We start from the raw sequence: 18,534 nt of genomic DNA, 5'->3' as shown, positions 1-18,534 counted from the left end.
CTGCAGACAGCTCGTCTTACGAATTTTCCCTTCTGACTTTCGTATCGCAAGGTCTCTAATATCCACCAGCTCTGTGATGTCATCATGGAGGAGTGGAAGAGGACTGCAGTGGCAACCTGTGAAGCTCTGAAGAATTCCATGCCCAAGAGGGTTAAGGCAGTGCTGGAAAATAATGGTGTCCACACAAAATGTTGACACTTTGGGCCCAATTTGAACATTTTCACTTAGGGGTGGAATCACTTTTGTTGCCAGCGGTTTAGACATTAATTGCTGTGTGTTGAGTTATTTTGAGGGGACAGCAAATTTACACCATTATACAAGCTGTACACTCACTACTTTACATTGTAGCAAAGTGCCATTTCTTCAGTGTTGTCACATAAAAAGGTATAATAAAATATTTACAAAAATGTAAGGGGGTACTTACTTTTGTGAGATACTGTATGTGCATATATTTTTTTTTTTTTTGGAAAAGGTGGTCTTAGCCTTTAAGACCACCTTCACACAGCTTTATGTTGAAGTTAATTATGTATTGCCTGAACACATGAATGGTGTTGCACTGCAGTGTCATTTATTTATAATTTATCTTGCAAACCCACTCCAACGCATGTATGCTAAAAATGAATCTTTGCATTGCAGCACGTTGCAAAAAAAAAGTGATATTTTTTGTACATTGTGATGTCTTTGCAGACTATTCAAATGCTGTAAAGGAGATCTAACATAAAGTGCACTTAAGCCCTGTACACACGATCGGATATCTGATGGAATCTAATCCGATGGATTTTTTCATCGGATATCCGATGAAGCTGACTTTCATCAGTCTTGCCTTTACACCACCGTTCAAAAATCCGACCTTGTCCAAACGCGGTGACGTAAAACACTATGACGTGCTGAGAAAAATTAAGTTCAATGCTTCCGAGCATGCGTCGACTTGATTCTGAGCATGCGTGGATTTTTGACCGATGGACTTCCACACAGACAATCGTTTTTTTCTATCGTTTTTTTAATCCATAGGAAAATTTTAAAACATGTTCTATTTTTTTTCACCGATGGGAAAACAAACCGATGGGGCCCGCACACGATCGGTTTGTCCGATGAAAACGGTCCATCGGTCTGTTTTCATCAGACAAACCGATTGTGTGTACAGGGCTTTATCCTCTCTTCCTTTACCAATACTAGCCAGTGCCACCCTTCCCAGTTGCATACCTACTTTGATCAAACAACTATCGCCTCTAAAGCCTACAAACCGTTTGTTCGTTTTTCATCCATCCGTTCACAGATGAAAAACAGACATCAATGCATCTCTATGGAAAAATGGATGATCATCCGTTTACATCCCCTTACATCAACATACGCTTTTTGGAATGGATCAAAACACCTATTTTTCTTCCGTTAAAACAGATCAGAGGAAAAACAGATGTAAACGGACAAATGGTCTGGTTTTGCATGAAAAGATGGCTTCAGGACTCAAGTGGTTAAAGACTAGTTGGCAGGTGTAAAAAACTGATGACAAACTGATCTTTGAAAAAAAAAAAAAAAATGTGACTGATCAAACTAACAGTCTGCATGTGTGAAAGGGGACTTAAAGTGCCACTAAACCCACATCATGGCTGTGTTACATGCTGTACATACTCACTCGGTCACTATGAAATTTGTTTTCTGCAAAAAAACTGGTTTATTCTGCTGGTCTCTATCGCCTTCTGTTCTTGTCCCCAATTCAGCTAGGAATTTTGCAGCTGTGATGGAAACTCTGCACATGCTCAGTTTTCAGTGAGTTTCTATGCTGAGCATTTCCTTCCTATCACATCTGAGCAGCCCATGTGACTATAGAGTCACACATGTAGGTGTATACACAGTGCTAAATGACAGCCCACTCCCTCCTCCTCCATGCCCACTAACCAGCTAAACACAATGGAGGAGGGATATCACATGTAGATTAATGGAAGCTTCACCTCCTTCTTATTCACAGACACAGGATGGAGGGGCGTGACACATCTTGTGACTGGCAGAAATCCGCCCACACCATGTTATTTCCATAAAATAAAGATTTATAAATTTATATGACAATGTAAAACAGTTTACTGATATTATTTATTTTTACTCTGTATTCTAAAGGCTGTTTTTTTTTATTTTGAACATGTAACCGGCATCAGAGGAGTAAACGCTCCTCCTGCTTAAAGGGGTTGTAAAGGTAAAAAGAAAAGAATTCCCTAAATGGCTTCCTTTACCTTAGTGCAGTCCTTCGATTTTGCTTTTAAATGTCCTTATTTCTTCTGAGAAATCCTCACTTTCTGTTCTTCTGTCTGTAACTACACACAGTAATGCAAGGCCTTCTCCCTGGTGTGGAGAAAAACGTGTTTGTAACTTTTAAAGCATTTTATACAGCAAAGTGCTTGTGCTGTGTAATTTGGCCCACTGTATCACCTGAAATGGCTGATCCTGCCTTGTTCTGCCCTCGTCCCTGTAAACTGACCACGGTTTATCACGGCTGCTGAGCCCTGATGCTGTGGTCAGTTTACATGCCTCCGTCATCTGCAGCTTTAAACTGTCTTCTCCCCCCTCCCCTCCTTGCCTGTCAGCTCCCTGATCCTCCCCTCCTGATGATAGAATAACAGTGTAAAGTCTCTTCAATTCCCTCTGTTAGATAACGCTATGTTTCCCAGTGTGTGTGTGTGATTTAAAAAAAACCCACTGTGTACCTTATTCCATAGCGCTGATCGACGTTAATGTAACCACCCGACTCTCTCCTCTCCTGCTCCTGGCTGAACTCAGTAGGAGTTCTTGGCTCCTCCCACTGTAGCTTTTAGCCTGGGAGAGGAAAGAGCTGGGCGGTCACGTGAGCTGCAATTGGCACAATGGAATAAGATACTGTAAACGGCGCTTCTCTTCGCCGTATTGCGTTCCACGCTGGAACGCATACGGCAACCGCGCACTGACGTCATCGCCCGGCACCACGTGTGTTCCAGCATTGATTTCACTGGCACTTCCACGTTCCACGCTGGAACGCATACAGCGACCCCGAACTGACGTCATCGCCCGGCGCCACGTGCGTTCCAGCGTGGAACGCGGAAGTGCCAGTGGAATCAATGCCTCATTAACTACACATGTCTCGCTCCTATAAACAGTACAGCGTGCAGAGTACAAGTTGTAAGTTATTATTGTCGGCTGTAGCCGGACCACGCTACAAACAAACTACTGGCAATACTCCCCTGAACTGAATATGGATCCATGCCACCACTAAGCTACAACTTAAAGCGGAGGTTCACCCAAAAATCAACTTTCTGCCATTAGATCCAGCATACTGCTGACATCTGCAGTATGCTGTTTTTGTTTTTTTTGTACTTATCGTTTTATCAGCCATTGTTATCCGGCTCCGAGCGGGGATTCCTTCCGGGTATAGGTGTTCCTAAGCCAAGCGGAGTTGATTGACGGGCTGCTAAAGCGCGTCACGCCTTCCGAAAATACCCAAAGTGACACTCGAGTGTTTACGGCGCCTGCGCCTGCCTGACTGCGCAGGCGCCGTAAACACTCGAGTGTCACTTCGGGTATTTTGGTGATCAGTTTGCCGTCACGTCTTGTGTATTGTTTTATCAATACTTGTTCTGTTTTTAATTCTTGTCAATAAATTTTGTTAAACTTATTTCAATGATAGCTCGATTTTGAGTGTATCTACTTTACCAAGTACCGCTATAGTCCTCCCCGCCCACCTTCACTGTTGGTGTTTCAGGGTTTACGGTAGTTCACTGAACCCTTCATTTCTTCTTTGAATATTAGGATGATGGTACATCTTCAACTAACTTATGTTTTCTAATGCTAGAGGTTCAATTTATCAAAACAAAACAAGGTAGAAGTATTTAAAATGTGCGTCCAGCCCAAAAAAATTATTTTAGTTTTGGCTGAACTTAAACTTTAATGCGTTTATATGGTTACATGCGTACATTACTGCCGTCAGATGCAGATTTTTCTGATTTTGATTTTACAGATTTACTCGGCGTATGTTTACTGATTACTGACTATAGGCGCTATGTGCATGGGCCTCAAAAAAGAAATAAAGCTGCATTTAGATCTGTGACAAATAATTGCAGTACTGATATAACGCTGAATTTTTTGGTGGCCATGTGTGACCATTCAGAAAGCTCAGCATGACAAGTAGGAAACAAACTGTAAAGCCACAAGGCATCAATTCCTGATTTCCTTAGTGAAGATGCCAGCACCCAGTGGCAGCTTGTGGTTTTTTGTTTAGGTGTGGCAAACAACCTCCCCATGCCCCCCTCAAATCACCCCACTCCCTGCTCGCTGGCTGCCGGTTGGTCCACTTACCCCATCTAGGCAGCGGGCATCCTGTGTCTTCTCCTCCTCCCTTCTCCTTGCTTCCGCTGTGCATCTCCTCCCCTCCTCCTAGGCGTACAATAGGATCATCTGTCCTTTCAGCCAATCGGGTGACATGTATCAGACCCACTTCCGGATTGTCTGGGAGGAGGATCAGTGTTGCAACAGGGAATATTCATTCCCACCCTATTTTGAAGCCTATTAGAGCCTCTGGCTTTAATCAGGTGGTTAAAAAACAAAACGCTGCTGTAATTCAGGTGCTCGGCGTCCTGAAAAGGGCTGAACGCATGAATAGGGGGTGGCAGGGGTAATAGATAGAGCATTGCTAGAAGGTGGAGGGGGTGGCAGCTGTGGATAGAGGGGGCGGCGTTCGGGAGCCCCTAATGGATGGGCCACCACTGCCGCCACCTGGTCCCAAAGCCGATATCACAGGATACCTGGACAGGTAAGTGTTCTTATAGTAAAGGACTTTTTTCATTTTTTTTTTACAGGCTGGCACTCCACTTTAAGTGTTCCATTGCAGTGTGTTAATGCACACACATTATGGCACTTGCCAAACTGCATTGTCAAGGTAAGCCATTCAATGCTGAATGGGCTGACAATGCAGAGCATTTTTTTTTTAGCAACGTAGCACATCACAAACACATTTTAAATGTTATGGCGCATTCTGGTGCATTGTGCTCCACTGTACAATACATTAAGGTGCCGTTCTTACCGCACACAGAGAGCTGGTTGGTTGCCATGCATTGTGATAACTATAAATGGGCCCTAAAGCCTTTGCCTATAGCAACCAAACTGCGTTGATATATTGATTATAAGAAATATCTATACAGTAAAATATGATATGGCACTCTATTGTCGCGTTTACATGATCGGTTTTCCCGTCGGAAAAACCTTGGATGGTTATTCCGACCAAATTCCGCTCAAGGTTGTCTTACCTACACATGGTCACACCAAATTCCGCCCATCAAGAATGCGGTGACGAGCCGGGATCAATGAAGTTCAATAGGCAGTTCGGCTCTTTTGCTTAATTCTGAGCATGTGTGTTTTTTTTGCGTGTCGGTATTCCATACAGACTAACGTTTTTTCCGATAGGAATTTTTTCCATCTGGAAAATAGAGAACCTGCTCTCAAACTTTCGCTGGCAGAAATTCTGACAGAAAAAGTCAGATGGAGCATACAAAAGAGCCGTCCAAAAGCTCACATCTGACTTTCCGATGGGAAAACCGATCGTGTGTACGCGGCATATGACATCTAAGCTTTTCTAAACTATGATATATCTGTACAAGATAAGATCTGGAGAACCTTAAAAGAGTGTTCTGCCTAAAAAAATATATATATATATATATATATATTAAAAGTCAGCAGCTGCAAATACTGCAGTTGCTGACTTTTAATAAATCGAACACTTACCTGTCCCAGGGTCCAGTGATGCGGGGGAACGAAGCCCCGCTCGTCTCCCCCTCCTCTCTGGGGTGCTGGCATCGTCACTGTGGGCACACACTGTGTATGGGCGAGTCGCGCTGTGCAACGTGATTGGCGGAGCAATCATCTGGGACCTGTGACCTGGGACCTGTGACGTGTCCCAGATGATTGCGGAGAGGGAGGGGGGAGAGGTGACTTACTTTGGGTCACCAAGGCGACCTAGGGAGGAAGTGGGAGCTAGAACCCTCTAAAAAGAGAGTTTCCGCTCCCCCCCAAAAAAAATTACATGACAAATGTGGCATGTCAGGGGTTCACCTTTCTTTAAAGCGGAAGTTCCATTTTTTGGTGGAACTCCACTTTAAAGTGGTTGTAACGTCTATGCATTAAGATAAAAAACCTTCTCTGCTGCATGTGTTTCCCCAACCCCCCTATACTTACCTGAGCCTGATTAAAGGAAAAAAACTGAAGGTTTAATGTTGCGTTAAAATATGAGCTTACAGTTTTATCTAAAGAAACAAAAATCTATATAAAAGAGATTTATACAATTATTAGTGTCCGTAAGCAATTATTTATACAACAGTTATACAAAATCCAGGGGTACATAAATAAATGCTAAGGCTAGGTTGACACTATTGCAGGATAATGTGTGTAAATCGTAAGAGTACCCGCATCCCCTGCCAAATGTTCTGCTCTTTACCAGACGCACGGGGTGCCATTAATTCTTAATCTGAAAACACAGCGCCTTTTTGGGTGCTGAGGCACCATGCCATTTTGTGTGGCTGCCCTGTAGGTGTGGGACCTTTTCCCCGTGTTTCCCATAGGCAGTGGCGTCACTAGGGTTGGTGTCACCTGGTGCGGTAAAATATGGTGTCACCCCCCCCCCAATAAAAAAAATTAAATATTTTTTTACCCTACTGTTTGCTCTCTGTTCTCCTTTCTTCCCCTTTTCTCTCTCTCCCTATCCATCTTTCTTGTTCGTTCTATCCCTTCTTCTTTCTCTCCATTTTTCTTTGTCCCCTCCCCCCACCTCTCTTTCTCCAGAACCGGAATTCACATCTATAGGCCAGGGGCGTACCTAGAGCATTTGGCACCCGAGGCGGATCCAATATCTGGCACCCCCCCATGTTAAAATGTAAAAACACCCCACTGTGCCCCCTGCATACCTCTGCATCCTTCAATATCTTTTTGTTACTACTGTGTACCCCTCTCCACAACTGCACCTCTGGACCACTTTACATTGCACAGCACCCTGCATCACTGGACCCCTTTACATTACACAGCCCCCTGCATCACTGGACCCCTTTACATTACACAGCCCCCTGCATCATTGGACCCCTTTACATTACACAGCCCCCTGCATCACTGGACCCCTTTAAAATTACACAGCCCCCTGCATCACTGGACCCCTTTAAAATTACACAGCACCCTGTATCACTGGACCCCTTTACATCTCACAGCCCCCTTCACCTCTGGACCCTTTTACATTACACAGCACCCTGCACCTCTGGGCCCCTTTACATTACACAGCACCCTGCACCTCTGGACCTCTTTACATTACACAGCCCTCTGCACCACTGGACCCCTTTACATCACATAGCCCCCTGCACCTCTGGACCCCTTTACATTACACAGCACCCTGCACCTCTAGACCTCTTTACATTACACAGCCCCCTGCATCACTGGACCCCTTTAAATTTACACAGTACCCTGCATCACTGCACCCCTTTACATTACACAGCACCCTGCATCACTGGACCCCTTTACATCTTATAGCCCCCTGCACCTCTGGACCCTTTTACATTACACAGCCCCCTGCACTACTGGACCCCTTTACATCACATAGCCCCTTGAACCTCTGGACCCCTTTACATTACACAGCACCCTGCATCACTGGACCCCTTTACATTACACAGCACCCTGCACCTCTGGACCTCTTTACATTACACAGTACCCTGCATCACTGGACCCCTTTAAAATTACACAGCACCCTGCATCACTGGACCCCTTTACATCTCATAGCACTCTGCATCTCTGGACCATTTTACATTACACAGCACCCTGCATCACTGCACCCCTTTTACATTACACAGCCGCCTGCACCTCTGCACCCCTTTACATCACATAGCCCCCTGCACCTCTGGACCCTTTTAAACTACACAGCCCTCTGCACCCCTTTACATTACACAGCACCCTGCACCTCTGGACCCTTTTACATTACACAGCACCCTGCACCTCTGGACCCCTTTACATTACACAGCACCCTGCATCACTGGACCCCTTTACATTACACAGCACCCTGCATCACTGGCCCCCTTTATATCTCATAGCCCCCTGCACCTCTGGACCCTTTTACATTACACAGCACCCTGCATCACTGCACCCCTTTTACATTACACAGTCACCTGCACCTCTGGACCCCTGCATGTTACACAGACCCCCTTCAGTGCAGACACCCCCTCAGTGCAGACACCCCCCCCTTTGTGCAACCCCCCCTCAGTGCAAATCCCCCCCCTCAGTGCAAACCCCCTCGGTGCAACCCCCCCAGTGCAAACACCCCCAGTGCAAACCCCCCTTAGTACAACCCCCCCAGTGCAAACCCCCCTTAGTGAAAACCCCCTCAGTGCAAACACCCCCTTAGTACAACCCCCTGCCCCTCAGTGCAAACCCCCCCCCTTCAGTGAAATCCCCCCAGGTGCAAACACCCCCCTTCACATTCAGTACCTCAGATCATCGCAGGCAGCGCCACGGCACATGGACAGAAGGTCCCCTCGGCCCCTCCCCCTCTGTACACACAAACAGAGAGGAGGGGGCTGTGCCTGTGTGCCGACTGCCGAGCACCGCTAACAGCCCGTGGCTGTGAGAGGAGGGGATGGATGGTGCTGCCGTGTCACCCCGCAACCCCCCTCCTCTTGTACCGCGGCGCTCGGCGCTCCGATTCCGCGGCGCTCATCGCTGCAGTTGCGGGGGGCCGCCCCCCCACATGTCAGCTAAAAAAAAAATACAATTTTTTTTTTTTTTTTTTTAAATCGGGATGGTGTCACCCCTCTAGTGGGTGTCACCCGGTGCGGGCCGCACCCCCCGCACCCCCCTAGCAACGCCTCTGCCCATAGGTACAGCACCCCATTCAAATGAATAGACTGCTCTGCCTGTGCAAACGCAGCATGTAGGAAACGTGATGTGCTAATAAAACCAAACAAGGAAGAATTTAGGGTGGCACTGTAAGGGGTACATAGTATATTACGTTGAGAACATTACTCAATTGTAACATCCTAGGTGGCCCATGTAACTGTTCTAGCCGTTCTAGGGGTCCATTACATATTGTGAGGGTATATAACTTACTTAAAGTGGAGTTCCAGCCTTATTTATTTATTTTTTTAAAGACACTGTGATGTTCTTACTAATATCTGTCTAACAAGTGAATTATCTGCAATGGCACTGTTGTAGTTATGTATTTTGTGGAAAACTAACCTTTTTTCTCGATTGCCAGTGCGTTCCCATCTTAATTATGGGCATGTGAAGCCCACCAGTGTATTCTTCAGGGATAAGGTGCTGCTGGCTACCCAGCATGCACCTCCCTATCTCGTGCATGCGCATAAACCACAAGGTGCGTTGCACAGACTGTATATTAGGTTGCCATCACAGCGTCACTTATACCCGCCTTGCATCACGTTGTTTCCTGTTTGGAAATAACACAATGCTAACAGGCGACAATACCCACTGACTCCTGGGAATGATGACACACATCTCCCAGGAGCCAAATCGGCGGAGCAAATTACGTACCTCTCAGCACCAGTACTAAAAAGGAAGAGAACAGATTACCCCATGGAAACAAGGTTAATCAAGCCCAAAAAAAAAAACATCCAATGTGGTTTTAGCTTGCTGCTATGAAGCAGATAGTGTCAACATGTAAATATGGGTAGAACTGTTTTAACAGTAAAAAGGCATACAATTGGAAGTCTGTGGCCCCTGGGACTCACAAGTAAGGATGAACTCAGGCGTGTTCGCACCTCCACATGCCCGCACCCGCCAGGAAGCTGACAATGTGCACCGCTAATCACAGGTAGTGAGATATTTCTCGATCTGCGACTGCACAGATCGGGAAATGTCTCACTACCTGTGATTAGCGTTGCGCAGTGTCAGCTTCCTGGCGGGCGCGCGGAGGTGCGAATACGCCTGAGCCCATCTATACTCGCAAGTGCCCTCCCTCATGTAGCCTTTGACCATTGCTTTTCATGACCTGGGAAGTGCAGGTGCCTTCTGTTTTGTGTAGCCACAGGTTAGAATCATGGAAACCAAGCAACGTCCTATGGCTACATGATGGATCTCCCGTGAACCTCAGTTGATGCAAGCTTCCATTTTTGTGTCATTTTGCACTGATTCTAATCAAATGCCTTGTACACACGATCGGTTTCCCCCGGCGGTAAAAAATGTCTGCCGGGAAAACCGAGAACCTGCGCGGTAGCTTTTTCCCCCTACACACGGATGGATTTCCCAGCAGGAAAACTGCCATGAGAGCTTTGGTCGGGAAACCCAGCTGTGTGTATGCTCCACCGCATGTTTTCCACCATAGAGAAAACTGCCGGCTTAAAAAACACCGGGAATCCCGGCAGGAAAAAAGAAAACATGTTCTAATTTTTCCCGGCGGTTTTCATGACGTGAAAACTGCTATGGAGCATACACACAGCCAGAGGCGGACTGACAACTCATGGGGCCCCTGGGCAATATAAGATTATGGGGCCCCTGGGCTTACAGATGGCCACCACGCCAGGAGGCAGGCAGCTAAAATCTTGGGATTTTCACATCAAAAGCATGTCGGTTTCGGACATATCAGGGACAGATGTAAAAAAAAACATAGATTTTTACATACTGTCCCTGGTTTTACTGAGCCTGGCAACCCTGATGGGGCCCCCCAGTGGCATGGGGCCCTCGGGCAGTGCCCAAATGACTCAATGGTCAGTCCGCCCTTGCACACAGCTGTTTTTTCTGGCCAAAAGCTGTCATGGCATGGGAGAAAAGAAATTCCTGAAAGATGTATCCCAGCCTCAGAACTTCGATACCTGTATATGCTTTGTAATTGTGTATCCTGCTGAACTGCCTAATATATTACTGTGAATTAGAGGAGATCCACCATGTCTTTATTTGATGCTGTGTAGCTATTTGTACAACCAAGTAGTAATAATTTGTAGCGTTATAAGTTCAACAGAAAAATATTTTAGGGTTATCAAAGTGTCAGGTCAAATATTTCCAACTTGAAACATAATAACAACACAACAGTTAAGTTGTAAACGTTGCAATTTTCTTTATTGCTATGTTGTGCTTCATATCTAATAACAGCATGCAGAAGAGCATACCAGCTCATATGCATTTCACAATTGCGCAAAGGTGTTTCCTATGATTTGTGTAAAATCTGGTAAATTCTTAATATTAACACGCAAAACGTAACAATCGGAGGAATCTGAATACAGATTTGGAAAATTAGGACAATCGCATTCCTTAGCTAAAAGTAATTTTTTTTTTTTTGTTAGACAGAGCATAGATCTAAAATAAAACTCTCACAACATAAATGACCCCACACCTTCCTCCACGCTATGACGCTGTTCATTTTTCTTCCAGCAGTCCCTCTTTGCTATAAAAGTGCTTGTGCCTTGATAGTAAACAGATTGTAATACCATGAGATTTCCCTATAGATATACAATGATTAAGCCCCTATTTAATACCGTTGAGCTTAGTCATTAAAGTGGTAATAAACCTAAAAAACAAAAATCTATTACATTGCAGCTTACCAGTTCTTAGATGTGATGGCTGCATGTGTTTTTGTTTTTTTTAATGTTTCTTTCCTTTATTTTCACCTGCTGATCCAGCCAGCAAGTCTGTTATTTTTCAGCTTTTTTTTTTGAGGTTTGAGACAAACCATTTACCGATGACAGGGGTGCTTTCAATGGTCAGCTTTAATTCATTTACGTCAAACCTATACACCAAAAGAAAAATGTTGCTGGAGTTTAATTTAAATGTGTTAGTCAAGTCCCTCTTAATATGCCACTTTAAAACCGCCGTCTCCCCAGACTGATGTCGAAAGGTGGCTCCATTGCTCCTCCATCCAGAATGGAGACTAATACATATTGATTTTGGTTTTAAGATTGTTCGTTTGATTTTCTAATCGTTAGTGGGGCCAAATCAATGTACGTTTTTTTTTTACCACAGTGACGGGAAAATTTGAAGGAGCATTATAGTTCAGAGAATTCTCAGCCAAAAATCTATACGTGTATGGCCAGCAAAAGAGTGGTACAGGGAAAAAAAAAGCCTAAAAAACTAACACAGCCACCATATTTAAAGCAGTTATAAAAGGATCAAGGTTTTTTACCTTTATGCATTATATGCATGAAGGTAAAAAAGCTTCTGTGTGCAGCTTTCCCCCCCCCCCCCCAATACATACCTGAGCCCCATCTCAATCCAGCGATGTGCACAAGAGCAGTGGCTCTCCCGGTTCTCTTCCTCCTCATTGGCTGAGATAGTACTGTCAATCACTGCCAGTGAGCCAATGAGGAGAAAGCTACACAGAGCAGTGGCTCAGGAGTAAGCCTGCTTGGGTGCCCCATAGCAGTCTCCTTGCTATGGGGGCACTTGGCAGGGGGGAGGAGCCAGGAGGAGTGGCAGGGGACCTGAGAAAAAGAAAATCAGGGCTGCTCTATTCAAAATCAGTGCAAAGAGCAGGTAAGTATGACGTGTTTGTTATTAGAATTTAAAAAAAAAAAGCAGCCTTTAGCCCAGGTTCACGCTGGGCTGCGGGAATGAAGCTGTGCAAGTTCAGCTGAACTCGTACAATTTCACTCCCGCCTGTCAGTCCCAATTTGGGTCGCGATTACAGAGACATCTGTACAGGTTTCTGCACAGGTGGCAATGTAAATTGCGGGCTGAAATCGCAAAAAGTAGTACAGAAACTACTTTTTGAAATTGGCAATTGCCGGAAAATTATGTCGATTTGACGTTTAAAAATGCACCAGTGTGAACCAGGGCTTAAAGCGGATGTTCCACCCCAAAAAAAATATTAAAAGTCAGCAGCTACAAATACTGCAGCTGCTGACTTTTAATATTAGGACACTTACCTGTCCTGGAGTCCAGCGCCGTCCGCAGCAGAGCACGAGCGATCGCTCGTCACCCTGCTGCTCCCCCCTCCATCCACGCTGAGGGAACCAGGAAGTGAAGCGCTGCGGCTTCACTGCCTGGTTCCCTACGGCGCATGCGCGAGTCGCGTCGCGCCCGCCGATTGGCTCCCGCTGTGTGCTGGGAGCCGAGTGTTCCCAGCACACAACGGGGGGGGGGGGGGCGACGGGATGTGACGCAATGCCCGTCTTTTGCCCGAATGCCGGGCCGGAAGTGGGTGCAAATACCTGGACTTCACTTTAGGGTGGAGAACCGCTTTAATATGATTTTGAGGCATAGGCGTGCGCAAGGGGTGTGCCAGGACACACCCTAATCCTGGGGTTGGCAACCTGCCACCTGCTAGCCATTGAACCGCAATTCTTCCTTGCCGACCCTCAGAACCCGGGACAGGAAAAGTGGCGGGGATGGAATTCAGTGGAACCGATCTGCATTTGCTTCTGCAGCAGCTAAAAGCAGGCTTCTCCACCTCTCCCTCTCATCGACATACAGCTTCCACAGGAGGAAAATACAGGGGATCGGTACCAATATATGCCACCCCTCCTGTCCCTGTTCCTCTTCTTTGTGCTTTCCGGGTCCCCCCTGTGTGCTCCCTGGCTCCCCTTTCCTCCCATTTTTTCAGGATGGAGAGTGGGGAAGAGGCCGGTAAATATGTCCAACGCCTATGTGTTGGAGCTTTAGGGTGCACACCTATGCTTTAAGAATTGGTAAACTGCAATATTTAACATTTTTGGTTTTGAGCTTAATACTGCGATAATAAAATGTACTGCAAAGAGTAACACTGATGTGAAAGTGCAGCATCCTATAGCAACCAAGCAATGTCAGTTTTCTGCAGCAACATTGTGAAAGATACATTTAGGTTAGGTGGATGCTTTTTAATATCAATAATAAGGCTGGTTGTTTCCACATTTAGTCAAATGATTAAAGGGGTGGTAAAGGTTTGTTTTTTTTATTTTCTAAATAGGTTCCTTTAAGCTAGTGCATTGTTGGTTACCTTTTTCCTTCAAATTTCCTTCTAAATGTTTTTTTTTCTCTGTCTGAATTTGTCACTTCCTGTTTCTCCTCAGTAAGCTGTTCTGGCTGACTAACCCCCATGGATGATGGTGGCAAGCTTACTGAGGAGAAACAGGAAGTGAGAAATTCAGACAAAAAAAAAAAACATCTAGAAGGGAAATGTAAGGAAAAGGTAAGTGAACCAACAATGCACTAGCTTAAAGGAACCTACTTAAAAAATAAAAAACAACACTTTACAACCCTTTTAATCAACCTAAAATGTAATAAAGAAGGTGGGTTCAGCCCTAGTCCATCTCATTGCCTAGTACTGTGGATGCTGCACTTTACATAATGCTGTTTTTTTGTTTGTTTTTTAATTAATAAAAATATTTGTTTCCACATGGGACACATTTGTTACAAATGATCAATCGACCCTAAAAAGTCACCAAGAAGTTGGATTCACTTTATCAGCCCTAGGCCAGTACTGTCCTTACCCAGGCCAGTACCGTAAATTCTACACTTTGCCCACTTCTCTTTATTCCTGTGAATAAGAAAATTTATTTCCACATGGGACACATTTGGTCAAAACCCTAAATATAAAACGACACCAAGAAAGTGGGTTAACTTTGTCGCCCCAAGGCTGTTTCCCTTTCTAGTACTGTAGATGGTGCACTTTGCCCACTGCCCTCTTTGCCTATTTGTTCCTGCATTGAACACATTTGGTCAACCAACCCTCAAAAAGTCACCAAAAAAGTTGGGTTCACTTTGTCGGCCCAAGGCTGTTTCCTTGCCTAGTACTGTAGATGATGCACTTCACCCACTACTCATTATGCCTATTTGTTTTCACATGGGACACATTTGGTCAAAACCCTAAATATAAAACGACACCAAGAAAGTGGGTTAACTTTGTCGCCTCAATGCTGTTTCCTTTTCTAGTACTGTAGATGGTGCACTTTGCCCGCTGCCCTCTTTGCCTATTTGTTCCTGCATGGAACACATTTAGTCAACTGGTCAAAACCCTAAATATAAAACGACACCAAGAAAGTGGGTTACCTTTGTCGCCCCAAAGCTGTTTCCCTTTCTAGTACTGTAGATGGTGCACTTTGCCCCCTGCCCTCTTTGCCTATTTGTTCCTGCATGGAACACATTTGGTCAACCAACCCTCAAAATGTCACCAAAAAAGTTGGGTTCACTTTGTCACCCCAAGGCTGTTTCCTTGCCTAGTACTGTAGATGACGCACTTCACCCACTACTCATTATGCCTATTTGTTTTCACATGGGACACATTTAGTCAACTGATCAATCAACCCTTAAAAAAAGTCACCAAAAAAAGTTGGGTTCACTTTGTCACCCCCAGGGTGTTTGCTTGCCTCGTACACATCTGTAGACTTCTGAAAGCTTCAGACGAATCCTGTTCCATCAACTCTGGGGTTTCTTCCAAAATTTGCCCTGGGATCCTAAAGCTCAAAGTACTTTGATTGACCAGCAGCCTAGAGGCGGTGGATGTTGGGAAGCTGTTTCTTCTGTCCACCACACAGCTGGTTCTTTGAAGGAACTGAAGAAAGTTCTCCTCTACAGAGCCTTCATGGCTGGAGAGGCCTAGCTGCTCATCCAAAGACTGTTTTAGGAAACATTTGGGGATCCTGGCAAGTTCGGTTCGGATCTGCCTGTTCAGGCAACCATAAAAGAAAGGGTTGACTGTAAAGGAGGTGTAAGCAAGCCACTTGACAATGTTCTCCCATTTGGTTCCAGAGGCTTTGTAGTTGTTCTCTAGGGCGTTTTGGACATGGTAGACGAAGTAAGGAAACCAGCACATGACAAACTGGCCACCTATGATCATGAGGGTGAAGGCCGCTTTCGCTCCCCCCAACGTCCTGTCTGGGGAACCTCTTTGGGACCTGTCCCCTGGCATGATGTTGGTTCTACTGCCAGTGGAGTTGGACCTCTGGCGAGGGCTTGCTGCCCAGGAAGGTAGAGGTCCATGTTGCATGGCAGCTATCCTGGCCACCTTGAAGACGTTGCAGTAGACTGTCACTATGATGACCAGAGGTAACACAAAATACACCAAGACGAAGAAGGTGACGAAGACTTTCCTGTGCCCCCCTGCATTCCTCTGCAGGGAGCACCGGGTGGCGTTGACCAGGCTGGCATTGTTGGAGCCGCTGCCGGCCGATGGCAGGAAGGGCACGGTGGACGTCAAGGACGCCTGCAGCCAGATGAAGATGAGGACCGAGATGGCCAGACCCAAGGTCATCTTGACTTCATATCTCATTGGGTGTACGATGTAATAATACCGTTCGATATGGATGGCAGACACAGTGAGGATGGACGCGCTGCTGAAGCAAACCTCCAAGGAGATGTAGGCTTGGCACAGGCTCTCCCCGAATGCCACCTTCCCGGAGCTGGCCACCATCCCCAGCGGCATCACCGTCATGGCAGCCAAGGTGTCTATAATACACAGGTGGACGACGAAGAGGAATTTCCGGAGCTGGGGCGTCTTCAGGATGACGGCGGCCACCGCCACGTTCCCCAGCACGGCGCCCAGGTCCAGCAGAAGCATGAAGAAGAGCCCGACATACCGGGGGATGGAGTCCGCCACCGCCTCCAGAGACGAGAACGAGCCGGACGAGCAGTTAGTGCTTCCATTAACACACGGGTGATCGGCCATCCCCATCCAATGCAGCCTAGCATTGGTCATCTCCGGAGCTCCTCTCACCTGGACCTTTCCTAGCACGAAGCATCCCCTCCGTACACGGCTACCAATGCCCTACTAATGCCATACCTATCTCCAGCCCCACAGGCGTGTATAGGGGAGTGCTGGCTCCCTGCACCGACTCTGCCAGAGGAGGAGGAGGGGAGGAGGCTCGCAGCATCCATCTCATCACACTTGACGTCAGGTGACAGCATCTGACCATTCTTCACATGGAATGTGACCCTCATCATTCCTGGGGCCCTTCTATGACAGATCTAGGATCAAGACTGCTCTCTCCTATCCCCCTTCCCTCCCCTTTCATTTTACTGGGTGACAACGCTTTTCCTTCTGCAGTGAAATTACTGTAGAGTTGTCACCTGGACAGGTTAGATTTAAAAGCTAAGTATGGGGTTCCTGCTGTTTTTTTTCCAAAATTATACTTACCTAGGTGCAGGGCAGCCATCAGACATTTTGGGGCCCCTTACACAGCTTTAGGCCTGCCCCCCCTAAACCTTCCGACAAATCCTGTTCCATCCCACCAAGTCCCATCCCATGTCCTCCTCCTCCTGACCTCCTCCATCCCATGTCCTCCTCCTTCAATCCCATCTCCCTGTCCCCCTTCAATCCCATCTCCCCGTCCCCCTCCAATCCCATCTCCCCCGTCCCATGTTCCCCTAATGCCATCTCCCCGTCCCATGTCCTCCTCCTCCAATGCTATCTCCCCCATCCCATGTCCTCCTCTGCCAGTCCCATCTCCCCGTCCCATGTCCTCCTCCTCCAATGCTATCTCCCCCATCCCATGTCCTCCTCCTCCAATGCTATCTCCCCCATCCCATGTCCTCCTCCTCCAATGCTATCTCCCCCATCCCATGTCCTCCTCCTCCAATGCTATCTCCCCCATCCCATGTCCTCCTCCTCCAATGCTATCTCCCCCATCCCATGTCCTCCTCTGCCAGTCCCATCTCCCCCATCCCATGTCCTCCTCCTCCAATGATATCTCCCCCATCCCATGTCCTCCTCCTCCAATGCTATCTCCCCCATCCCATGTCCTCCTCCTCCAATGCTATCTCCCCCATCCCATGTCCTCCTCTGCCAGTCCCATCTCCCCCGTCCCATGTCCTCCTCCTCCAATGCTATCTCCCCCATCCCATGTCCTCCTCCTCCAATGCTATATCTCCCCCATCCCATGTCCTCCTCTGCCAGTCCCATCTCCCCCATCCCATGTCCTCCTCCTCCAATGCTATATCTCCCCCATCCCATGTCCTCCTCCTCCAATGCTATCTCCCCCATCCCATGTCCTCCTCCTCCAATGCTATCTCCCCCATCCCATGTCCTCCTCTGCCAGTCCCATCTCCCCCGTCCCATGTCCTCCTCCTCCAATGCTATCTCCCCCATCCCATGTCCTCCTCCTCCAATGCTATATCTCCCCCATCCCATGTCCTCCTCTGCCAGTCCCATCTCCCCCATCCCATGTCCTCCTCCTCCAATGCTATATCTCCCCCATCCCATGTCCTCCTCCTCCAATGCTATCTCCCCCATCCCATGTCCTCCTCCTCTAATGCTATCTCCCCCATCCCATGTCCTCCTCTGCCAGTCCCATCTCCCCGTCCCATGTCCTCCTCCTCCAATGCTATCTCCCCCATCCCATGTCCTCCTCTGCCAGTCCCATCTCCCCATCCCATGTCCTCCTCCTCCAATGCTATCTCCCCCATCCCATGTCCTTCTCCTCCAATGCTATCTCCCCCATCCCATGTCCTCCTCCTCCAATGCTATCTCCCCCATCCCATGTCCTCCTCCTCCTCCGATGCTATCTCCCCCATCCCATGTCCTCCTCCTCCAATGCTATCTCCCCCATCCCATGTCCTCCTCCTCCAATGCCATCTCCCCCATCCCATGTCCTCCTCCTCCAATGCTATCTCCCCCATCCCATGTCCTCCTCC

General features: G+C 47.1%; 1 protein-coding gene across 1 annotated transcript; it reads right to left on the bottom strand.

Annotated features, from left to right (window-relative positions):
• Positions 1–15,038: 15,038 nt before the first annotated feature.
• On the bottom strand, positions 15,039–16,737 carry LOC120931931 (G-protein coupled receptor 61-like). The gene has a single exon (XM_040343914.1). It carries the CDS (start codon positions 16,598–16,600, stop codon positions 15,242–15,244), a length of 1,359 nt encoding a protein of 452 aa, XP_040199848.1. The 5' UTR covers positions 16,601–16,737; the 3' UTR covers positions 15,039–15,241.
• Positions 16,738–18,534: the final 1,797 nt, after the last annotated feature.

The sequence above is a fragment of the Rana temporaria genome, chromosome 3, assembly GCF_905171775.1.
Source record: "Rana temporaria chromosome 3, aRanTem1.1, whole genome shotgun sequence".
Lineage (NCBI taxonomy): Eukaryota > Metazoa > Chordata > Amphibia > Anura > Ranidae > Rana > Rana temporaria.
The sequence above is the reverse complement of the archived record's forward strand: the minus strand, read 5'-3'. Positions and strand labels throughout refer to the sequence as shown.

Coding starts and splice junctions, on each gene's coding strand:
- LOC120931931 (XM_040343914.1), bottom strand. CDS start 16,600: ATGACCAATGCTAGGCTGCATTGGATGGGGATGGCCGATCACCCGTGT.